Source organism: Apodemus sylvaticus, chromosome 1 (genome assembly GCF_947179515.1).
Source record: "Apodemus sylvaticus chromosome 1, mApoSyl1.1, whole genome shotgun sequence".
NCBI classification, from domain to species: domain Eukaryota; kingdom Metazoa; phylum Chordata; class Mammalia; order Rodentia; family Muridae; genus Apodemus; species Apodemus sylvaticus.
In genome coordinates, this window is record NC_067472.1 from 108,449,741 (window position 1) to 108,461,512 (window position 11,772).

An 11,772-nucleotide genomic window follows, 5' to 3' on the forward strand; every position below is an offset into this window, starting at 1 on the left:
TGTCTCTCTGAGCTAGCAGACTTTCACCCTGCACCTGGCTCCCAAGTTAGTAAAATCGACCGTTTGAGATTTTGTTTAAAAATAGGGCAGGAAATTCACAAAGATCCAACAGTGTCTCTTACCTTGCAGGCCACATCCACTAATCGCACTTGGGTAGCTTGATTTTCTGGTAGTTTACTGCCAATTGCAAGCAAAGTGTCTAACAGTTGAGCTAGGACTTGATGAGACTCTAGGAAAGAGGAAAGGGTAAATTACAAACTTTCAAGAGACTATTGTCAACACTAATTTACTTTTGGAAGAAATGTAGATTCTTATTTTCTTATTTATTTACTTACTTATTTCTGTCTAATCTTTTATCCCCTCAACTATAAGCTAAATTTCCAAAGGAACTGGGACTTGGAAATTTGAGACTTTTACAGGATTGGGCATAGTCCTATGCATAAAGTAGGTCCTTTAAATACATTTAATATCAGTGGCTAGCGAATCAGAAGTCAACTAAAGCAGGAAAACATTGCCTGTATCAACAAACAAACAAACGGTACACTGAGCTGAGTGTGGTAGTCACATCTTTAATCCCAGGACTTGGGAGACAGAAGCAGGTGGAACTCTGAGTTACAAAGTGAGTTCCACCAAGAAACCCTTTTTTGAAAAACAAAAATAAAAGAAAATGAAAAAACGGTACATGAAGATGAAAAAAAAGAAAAAAGCCTTCCAAGCAAACATGCAGACATACCATTCCCCTCAGCCTCTAACCTGCCCTTTGTAACCCATCTCAAGTGTTTAATCCTGTCCATGTTTGTTTTGAGGCAGGTCTCATTTAGCCCTGAACTCTCAGGACTCTGATGCTGCAGCCTCCACGCCCCGGTGCTGGACTACAGGTGTGTGCCACCACACCTGGCTACTCTTCAGGCTTTTCTAATACCCTTTCCAACTCCCTGCACTTCTAACTCATCTCTCTCAGGCTAACATGAAATTGTCCTCTCAGCCTTCAGGGTGGACCTAATAATCCCTGGAGTGTATCCTAATCCCCAAGAGATTAATTGCTCATCTCCTCTTGGTTCCACACAAGGCGTGGAACTTTACTTACTTTCCCATCACACTAAAGCAGAAACAGAAATATGCTTGAATACAAAGACCATACTTTCACCTCCATTGTCTCAGAATTTAGAATAACTTATGTGCTCAATAAATACCTAATAAATGGCAAAGAGCCAAATCAAAAAACAAACAAAAGGCCTACGTCAATCTTCTCAACCAGATCTTTATACAAAGGCTCTTCTGGAACTTCTGACTGAATGCATGCTTTTGATATATTTTCCCATCACAATGATCAAATGGGTTCTCGACAAGTGACTATTAAACAAATCTGTGATCAGCCGAAAGTACTGGCTAGCATGACCAGAGGAATTGTCTCATAAGAAAACATGAAAAGCAAAAGTAAAACTTGTGCAAACAAACAACACATACATACATACATACATACATACATACATACATATTCTTCTGTCTTTCAAAATACAGTCCTTATAATGTTGGAAACAAGAGGATTTTAGGTAATTCAAGTGACCTTGGCCACAGTTAGAAGTTTAATTCTATGGTAAAACACTTGCCCACCATATGTAAGGCCCTCAGATCAAACTGCAGAAGGGACTCACATATGTCACAAATATGAAAAGATAGTCACAGGAAACCGAAGAGGCAAAGACACCCCCAATGCCACCATACTGATTTATTTCCTTATAAAGATAACTTTATATAACATCCATAAAAAGCTAACTAACACTTACAAAGCTAGCTTATCTCTGACAAATCAAAAATCAAATCTAAATCTTGAATCCTGGGCTAGAGACTAAATTTGTTTCCTACACCCATGTCAAGCAGCTTACAACTGCCCAGAATTCCAGCTCTCATGGGTCCAACACCCTTTTCTGGCCTTCAAGGAAATCATCACAAAAGGCTGTCAAACATGCACGCAGGCACGCAGGCACGCACGCGCGCGCACACACACACACACACACTCACAAATAAAACTTTAAATCCTGAATCCTAGTTTCTCCCCTGAGTTTCTGAGCAATCACGCACCTGGAGACTGGACATTTCTACATGGAAAGTAAATGATGCTTCAATATCAAACCAAATTCCCCAAAGGTACCATATTCTTTCTAAAACTTAACTTGATCATTCTATGTCCTCAATCATAAAATTTCACATTCCTACACTGCCTATAAAATACCTTTCAATTCCTCACTCAGCACTCAAGACTTAACATTTACTTTCAAAACATCTCACTACTCCCTGGTGCTATGTCAAAAACAAAACCCAATCAAGTTCCTTAAATGTCTCCTGATTTTCCCAGCTCTCTGGGTTTTATTGACATGTTCCCTCTCCTTCACATCACTCTACTCTACCTCTTATACGCCAGACAACAGCAGACTTTACCACACACCATGTAGCTTGGAAAATTACTTAGCTTCACTGAGCCTTTCTTTTTTTTTGTTTTTGTTTGTTTGTTTGTTTTTTGTTTGTTTGTTTGTTTGTTTGGATTTGGTTTCTTCAGACAGGGTTTCTCTGTGTAGCCCTGGCTGTCCTGGAACTCACTCTATAGACCAGGCTGATCTCGAACTCAGAAATCCACCTGCCTCTGCCTCCCAGAGTGCGGGGATTACAGGCGTGCACCACCACCGCCCGGCTATTTTTCTCATTTTTCAAGACACCATTTCTCTGCACTACACTCTGTAGAACCAGGCTGCACTACACTCTGTAGAACCACTCTGTAGACCAGGCTGGCTTTGCACTCACAGAGAATGGCCTGCCTCTACCTCCCAAGTTCTGGGATGAAAAGTGTGTACCACCAATGCCCAGGTATAAAACAACATTTTAAAAATATACTTGGAAATGCATACCTTTAATCTCAACACTTCAAGACAGAGGCAAGCAGATCCCTTTAAGTTGTGAGGCCCACTTGGTCTATACAGAATTCAAGGCCAACCAGACCTACACATAGTGAAACCATGTCTCAAAAAAACCAAAAAGTCAACCCGAAACAAACAAAAAAAAAAAAAACCACACACACACACACACACACACACTTGGAATTATTTTTTAGAGGGAATAAATAAGCTGTAATAAATATACAACACTTTGTAAGGTTACAATGATACCTATTAAAATAAAGCTGTAAACAGAGACAGACAAGTCTGACCTTTAACTCCCTATGCAGGCAAGGATGGCCCTGAACTTTTGAGTCTCCTACCTCTACCTCCAAGTTCGAGGATTACATTGTGAGCCACCATGTGCACTTTACGTGGTGATAGGGAGAGAGGGGGTTTCGAGCCTAGGACTTCATTCTAGGGAAACACTCGTCAGCTGAGCTATGAGTTGACACAGTGCTAGAGACTAAACCCACGGCTTCAGGAATGCTAGGCCAGACAAGCATTCTGCCAACTGAGCCACATCCCAAGACCATAAACTATATTTTATCCCTAATAGAAATACATGCACGCGTAAACCATCTTCAACTTCCTTTTTAAGAAGAAGACACAAGGCTTAGGTACATAATCCCAGGAGACTCAGACGGACTCAGTTTCAAGCTTTAGGTCATCCTGGGTACCTAGTAAGTTGCAGGACAGCAGGACAGCCTGGGCTAGAGTAAAAAACCCTATCTTGTACAAAAAAAAAAAAAGTTCTTTTTAATGCTAACCAACACAAACCTTATTGTAAATTCTGTACATAAGAACTGAAGATTTATGATCTGACTACATTAATTTTAGCTGCAACTTACTTTCGTTCTGTAGTATGTTAATGGCATCATCCATTATGCAGTCTGGAGAGAATCCTGCAGTCTTTGATAATAATCCCAACAATGATGCAATTTTCAGTCTCACAGATGGATCATTTTCCTAGAAAAAAACAAAAAACAACTGCCACTCCATGCTCTACTCTTAGCCGTCAAACACACAGGACACAGGAAATGACATCCCAAAGGATATTCAGAGATCCAACTATTCTAGAGCTTCATTTCTGAAAAATTAACTCCATACACCTCAAGAGACAGCCTTGCTCCTCAACACTCAGTACTGCAAATGGAAATGTTTGTCTTCTTGAAGTAGTTAACTTCTAAAACTAGAAAATGTATCTAAAAGTCTCTTCTCTGCACTACTCCGTCAGTGTTGGATGTGTAGCCATTTCCCACCAGCATGGCTGACGCTGGGCAGCCAGCACCACTGCTGGAACCACTGCTGGAACCACTGCTGGAACGATGGATGGAGAGTGGGAGCGAGGGTGGCCACTGTCGCCACTAGAAAGAACCCTTTATCACTGTGGACCATCAGATCCTGATGGAAGGCTGGGACAAGCAAGTGCAGCTGACTGCGGGCAGATCACATACCTGGGCTCTAGCTTCAGACAAAGGGACAAAGGGAAATGAGATGTCTGACCACTTTAGTGTAGAGTTGGAGGTTAATCTCTAAAATTGCTGTGATAAAAAGTGTCTCCCTGCGGGGCAGTGGGGGCACACACCTTTAATCCCAGCACTTGGGAGGCAGAGCAAGTGGATTTTTAAGCTTGAGGCCAGCCTGGTCTACAGAGTGAGTTCCAGGACAGCCGGGGCTAAACAGAGAAACTGTTTCAAAAAACCGAAAAAATGGTGGCGCACGCCTTTAATCCAAGCACTTGGGAGGCAGAGGCAGGTGGATTTCTGAGTTTAAGGCCAGCTTGGTCTACAGAGTGAGTTCCAGGACAGCCAGGGCTACACAGAGAAACCCTGTCTCGAAACCCCCCCCCAAAAGTCTCCCCAAGACAAAACATAACTCCCTTTATCATACTGTTTAGTTAAGTACATGCTATAATACCCAACTTTGAAAAGATGTTTAATGAATATATATGAAATTGGGTTGGGTAAGGAGGGGTCTTGTCATTGTTGACATTAAATAACTTTCTATATTGATGACAAAAGTATTTAAACTTCAGTTGCAAAATCAACTGCCATCCAAATGTGACCCCTGTCTCACACATACACACCTCACCTCTATATTTTTGATTGTGGTTTTACTTTTTATTTTCCATTTATTATTTGTGTGTGTGCGTGTGTGCATGTGTGTATGTGAATGTGCGTGCGTGTGTGTGTATAAATGTGCCACAAAAAAACATCCAGGAGGTTCTTCAGCTTCTGCATCCTTTCTCTCCATAGGAATGCTGGAACAGGGGTTCTCTGCATAGCTGTCCTGGACTGACCTCAAACTCTCACACTCAGGGATCTGCCTGCCTCTGCCTCCTAAATGCTGGGATTGAAAGCGTGCGCCACCATTGCCCGGCCAGCACCCAGCTTCTTTATATGGGATCTAGGAATGAAATTCAGGTAGTCAGCTTTCCACAGCAAGCATGACCTGACTGAGCCAACCTCATAGCCCGGTTTTGGTTTCCTGAGACACAGTCTGCCTCTGTAGTCCAAGATGGCCTAAAGCTCACGGTGCAGCTCAGGCTACAATCTTGCAATCCCCCTGCCTCAACTTTCCCAGCTCTGGGACGATAGGCATGTACTACCATCAGCTCATTTAGTTTCTAAGGAAACACCAGAAACAACCAGGCCTAAAGCAAGGGAAAGGAAAACAAATATGGTTAAAAGACCTAAAATTCTGCGTGCTATGTCATTTAGCATATATATTACTTTGGAAATACATTTTCTGTAAAATTAATCTCAATGTAGAAGTACAGACAAAGAGAAAGTGGTCAAAAGCAGCCAGAGCTAGTATAAAGACAAACTCATTACCAAAATGAATGTGACTAGGGGCTGGAGAGATGGCTGGGCAGTTCAGAGCACTTGCTGCTCTATCAGAAGACCTGGGTTTGATTACCTGGATTGCAGTTCACAACCATTTGCAGCTCCAGTTGTAGGGGATATGATGCCACACTGGGCTACACAACAAGGCATTCTATCAAAGAGAAAAATGCCACTTTGCTTTCAAAACAAACCAAGAGGGCCATCACAGTAGGCAAGAGGGCCTTAAATTAAACAGGGAGCAGCAGGGTGATGGGCAAACCACACTGCAGAGCTGAACCACGCAGAGACATGGCTGATACTAAATCTTCCTGTGTTCTCACGTCACTCCACACAGAGTTCACACCACCGTGAGCAAGTCGTTCACATGCCTGTCTCCTCTCACTACCCTGTAGGCTCCTGAGGACAGCATTCACCCCACTTTAACCTTGGTACCCACAGTCCCTAGCACAGGAATTGGCACCTTCCTGCTGCTGCAACATTACCCCATTCTGCAGACACAGCACAGTTCTGACAAACATGGCCTTCTTACCTTGTAATAATGCTCCAAGAGAATCCGGATGACCCCCTCCACACTTTCTGCCTCTACAGGCTTTCTGGCAAACTGGAGTAGGTACTGTAGAGCATCTGCTGGGGAGGTGGCTTTACACAGATCTATGTGGAGAGCAGCAGATTTACTTGGTTTTGTTAGTCGGAGCTTCTTAGTAGCGATTTCTTCCTGCTGTTGCTGTAAGACAGTAAAGACAGTAAGATGTGAAGACATCTTAACTTGCGTCCATTGGGTGGAAACAGTTTTTCCCTTCTAACACATATGCGTAGCTCAGAGAACTTAAGAAATACAGTATCATGAGGCCCGTGAGACGGCTCGGTGGTAAAAGTGCTTGCTGCCAAGCCTGACTATGACCTTAGTTCCACCACCAGAAACCCACATGGTAGAAAAAAGAACTAACTCTTAAATACACATCGGGCGGTGGTGGCGCACACCTGTAATCCCAGCACTCTGGGAGGCAGAGGCAGGCAGATTTCTGAGTTCGAGGCCAGCCTGGTCTACAGAGTAAGTTCCAGGACAGCCAGGGCTATACAGAGAAACCCTGTCTTGAAAAACCAAATCCAAAAACCAAACACACACACACACAAACAGACACATAAACACACACACACACACACACACTTGCACAAAATAAATGTTTAAAAAAAGTTTAAATTTGCATAGAAGGGAACGTATCACTATAGGTTCCTTAAGTCCTGACAATGGGCAGACATAGAAAAAAAAAAACCAAACCGTAGGGCTGGAGAGATGGCTCAGAAGTTAAGAGCACACTGATTGCTCTTTTGGAGGTCCTGAGTTCAAATCCCAGCAACCACATAGTGGCTCACAACCATCTGTAATGAGATCTGATGACCCCTTCTGGTGTGTCTAAAGACAGCTATAGTGTACTCATATACAGAAAATAAATAATTCTTAACAAAGGAAAGAAAGCCGTAACTAAGATAAATGCCATACTCAATAATCTTCTTTACTCTCTAATATAGTATTTTTGTGTAGATAACAATCATTTCCCTCAAATTTTCTCTATCAGGATATTTACAGACAGGAACATTATATAACATGTAAAAAAAACCGGCTTTGAAGTCAAAAGAATTGTATACTGCTAGCTAGGTGAAGCCTTCTCATCTATAGAAGGGCATTCCAAAACCGTTCCCAGGGGATATGTGAGAAACCTAACGTAGTCTGTCTTTACTCTACGTGTGATGAACACGAAACACATGTCAGTTCCCGCCCCCTCCTCATCTTTATAACAAAGAAATGAACACCAAGAGTACAAAGATTTAATTGTATCACTCTATGATAACTATACATACAAGATTTAAAATGCCAAATTAAAAAATTAGTTTTTCCAATGGCTGGGGGTACACACCTGTAACCCCAGCCCTTGGGAGGCAGAAGCAGGAGGCTCTAAAACACAAATTTTCTCAGACTGCAGCTGACTCAAGAGTGAGGAATGATTTTTTTCCCTGGAGGGGATATTAAGAAGGGATAACCTCTGTCTCTGTCAGCACCGTTTTATGGAGCCAGGCCGTCATTTCTGCCGGCGAGGAACACACACTGGCAGGGACAGCCGCACCGGGCGATGCCATCAAGTAGTTGGGCACACACAGGGGACAGAAGCAGGAGAAGCTAACCTGCTGAACTTTCAATCAGCTCTTCAAGCCAGAGCGTGTGTATAAAACAGACAACTATAGAAGTTCATCTCGGCATGAAACATGACAAGCTAGAAAAGGAATGTAGGGGAGAAAGAAGCGACACTGTAAAACACGAGTGCTCTGAATGCCTCTACCTCACAAACAAAGCAAAACAAACAATTCTGTAGAGCTGGCAAGCTTATTCTACCTCAACAGCAAACAAGGGAGGGGTCGAGAGCTGGTTTACAGGAAAGCACTGCTGCTCACTCAGAGGACCCGCATTCCGTCCCCAGCACTCAGGGCAGGTGGCTCAATAATATGCTCAGCTCCAGCTCCAGCTCCAGATCTGACACCTTCTTCTGGCCTTCGCAGGCATGCCAACACATGAGATATATTCACACAGACATACACACAAATAAAAACATATCTTTAATGGAGGGAAGAAGGAGGAAGGAAAGGAATGCAGGGCCAGAAAACCGCAGAAAGGAAACCACAGATGCAGGAGCTCCCAGAAGCTAGAAAGGCTTTCTGACCCTTGACTCATTCAAAAAGTTCAGAACTTACTACATTAAAAAAAAAAGGGCCGGGTGGTGGTGGCGCACGCCTGTAATCCCAGCACTTGGGGAGGCAGAGGCAGGCAGATTTCTGAGTTTGAGGCCAGCCTGGTCTACAGAGTGAGTTCCAGGACAGCCAGGGCTACACAGAGAAACCCTGTCTCGAAAAACAAAACAAAACAAAACAAACAACAAAAAAAGAAACAATGTTAAAGCCAGTGCTCAAAGTTGTTTCACCAGGGCTGCTGGGAACATAGCTCAGTTTACAGAGTCCTTGCCTAACATGCTCAAGTCCCTAGGCTCAATCCCCTGCATAAACCAGGAAGTGTAGGCAGGAGGTTTAAAACTCAACCTCAGTTACATTGCAAGCTTTTGGCACCTGGACTACATGAGACTTTGTCTTATTTATTTTGTTTTGTTTTTCCCCACGACAAGGTTTCTCTGTATAGCCTTTGCTGTCCTGGAGCTTGCCTCAACTCAAACTCACAGAAATCACTGGGCAGTGGTGGTGCCTGCCTGTAATCCCAGCACTCTGGGAGGCAGAGGCAGGCGGATTTCTGTGTTCGAGGCCAGCCTGGTCTACAGAGTGAGTTCCAGGACAGCTAGGCCTATACAGAGAAACCCTGTCTCGAAAAAGCCAAATCAAAAAAAAAAAAAAAAAAAAAAACTCACAGAAATCCACCTGCCTCCGCCTCCTAAGTGATAGGATTAAAGGCATATGCCAACCCCCACCCCTCTGAGGTGCGTCACCCCAGCTGAGACCTTGGTTTTGGGCTTTTTTGTTATTGTTGTTGGGGGTTTTTTTGTTTGTTTGTTTTTGTTTTTGTTTTTTTTAAAGCTGGACCTACAGAGATGATTCAGGGGTTAAGAGAGAGTTCTCGCTCTTGCACAGGACACAGGTTCAATTCCCAGCACCCACACGGTGACTGACAACCAGTTCTAACTCCAGTTCTAGAGGATCTGATACCCTCTTCTGGCACTACGCAAGGGGTACACTGACATACATGCAGACAGAACGCTCATGTATATAATCTAAAGAACCAAAAACTTAAGCTTCTGTAAGAAAAAGAATAAAGAGAAAGCTAATTTACCCACAGCCTATAAACAAATGTGCCAAGAAAGCAGAAAGACTGGGGGAAAAAATACGAGATTGCTGAAAGCTAGAGCTTGGCTTTAGGAAAAGGAGAAAGTGCTAAGGGGAATGAAGGAATACTGACTCGCTAGCATAGTTCTCTCTGTGACAATCACAGAGATACCGCCCAGGCTCTCCAGTTAGATGATGTGCTCCCAAAGGGCAGGGTTCTGAGAGCCAAAGACTTCCTACCACAGAGAAATCACTCAAGTATTTGAAAATATTCGTAAAAATTTAAAATTTTCCTGTTGAATTAACAAATAAATGGAAGGTGGGTTTTTTGTTGCTGTTTGTTTGTTTGGTGGCATGCGCCACCACTGCCCGGTTTGAATGAAAGGTTTAAAAATCATTTCCCACCAGGCATGGTGTTGTACGCCTTTAATCCCTGCACTTGGGAAGAAAAGGCAGGCTGATTTCTTCATGTTCAAGATTGGCCGGCTCTACATAGTGAGACCCTGTCTTAAAAAATATTTTTTTCTTTTTCTTAAATGGGACAACTCTGCCTAAATATCTAAGAATGTTGCCTATCCACTGGCACAAACCAGGGCCTGGTCAAAATGCAGATCTTTCACCAACCTATTGAACATGATCTATATTTTAACAAACTCCCTAAGTGAGCTGGGTCTGTAACAGTTTGGTAGTAGAGCACAGGCCTCAGCATGCATGAGGCCCTAGGTTCAGTCTCCCCTACTACAGAAAATAAAAAATGTAAGTATTCCTCAAGATACTTATTTTGTATGTATCTGTATACATATGAAACTTTAAGAAGCAGAATATATCTCTTCTACAGAATACTATGGAGCACACTGACAGTTCTAACAGGGGCTTGGTCCACCTATGTTTAAAAGTCTCCGAGGGAGGATGATAGAATTGAGCTCCTGTGACTCTTGCCTGCTGTATCTGAGCCTTGAATTCTACAGACCGTTAGTCAGCCCCTTGGGGCTCTGCATACAGCCCAACTTGTCTCAGGAGTACAGGAGTTAGGAGGAATTGAGCCACCAACTGAGAGCAGGAGGATGCAAATATAGCCCGAGTTGTGAGACATTAAAATAAGACACCTGACAGTTTTAGAAACTAGACAGCACTTTGTTTGTCCTAATGATTTTGTTTTGTCTTTTTCAAGTAGGCTAAGAGTGAGACTTTAGAATGGAGTGAGAACTTAGCATGCTTAATACCCTGAATTCTATTCCCAGAATTTTCAAAACAACAAAAACTAAAGTCAGGGTACACATGGGAACAGCAGCCTCGACCTAACACGCCCCCTGGCTGACGTGCAGCCCAGGAACCTAACCCTAAGCTGGCGCCACACAGCTTAGGCGCCTATCTGGAGAACAGCCTGGGTGAGGACAACCTTCCCGCGCAGACCGGTCCATGCCTTTTTCTGCCAGAGCTTACCTGAACCACTTTAGTGAACTCCTCGTATACCCGCTTTTTCAGGTGCGCCGCCATGGCGGTGCCGGACCTTCTCGGCTTCTGTATTCGCTGAGAGCACGGAGGAAAAGCGTTCTATAACACCGATTCCGCCGCAATCCCACAGTGCAGTGGGGTTGCTGGATAGAGAGGCCGCTTCCTGAAGCTCGACTGCGCAGTGAGCCGATTGGCTGCCGCTACTGCTGGGCTACGGAAATTAGAGCGCGACCCGGAAGCTGGGTGGAGTAAAACCTTGAGGTGGGGCTGTTAGCAGCAGGAGGCAAAACTCTGTGGCCTTCGGGTACCATGGAGATTCCCTGCTAGAATCTTAGAGTGAGTGTTGCCTTAGTTCCGGCTCCTCCCCGAAGTTCGTTTTTCTTTGTTCCAGTAATTCAAAAGTTACCCATCAATAAGAAAAGAAAGCCAAAAATCTTCCTGTTGAATCCGTGAAAGGTTTAAGATCATCTTTCTGAATGGTACTACTCTGCAAGTGTGAAGGTTTAAGAATGCTGGTGGTCCACCCGGGAGCCAAGTCTCTGTCAGAACTGTCAGTGCTTTCCACGCATCTCTGGTGAAGAAACTAATGCTTCCTCTGATAGTTGAGAAACAGCGGAAAAAGTATCTTGAGACTGAGGATTAGGCCACGTGTTGTGGTGTCAAAAACCAGGAGCCAACACAGAGATATTGAAAGGCAAAAATGTTACCATAACAGCCCC

The 11,772-nt window shown here is 43.6% G+C and overlaps 1 protein-coding gene across 1 annotated transcript in view; it reads right to left on the reverse strand.

The window, feature by feature from the left end:
• Positions 1–11,195, reverse strand: part of Ints4 (integrator complex subunit 4) — an 82,848-nt gene extending 71,653 nt beyond the window's left edge. Inside the window, exons 1-4 of the mRNA XM_052158422.1 lie at positions 11,042–11,195; positions 6,309–6,503; positions 3,782–3,899; positions 123–229 (exon numbers count right to left, since the gene is read on the reverse strand). Coding sequence (XP_052014382.1) covers positions 123–229; positions 3,782–3,899; positions 6,309–6,503; positions 11,042–11,095 — 474 coding nt within the window. The 5' untranslated portion in view covers positions 11,096–11,195. The remainder of the gene's footprint in view (positions 1–122; positions 230–3,781; positions 3,900–6,308; positions 6,504–11,041) is intronic.
• Between the last annotated feature and the right edge of the window lie 577 nt (positions 11,196–11,772).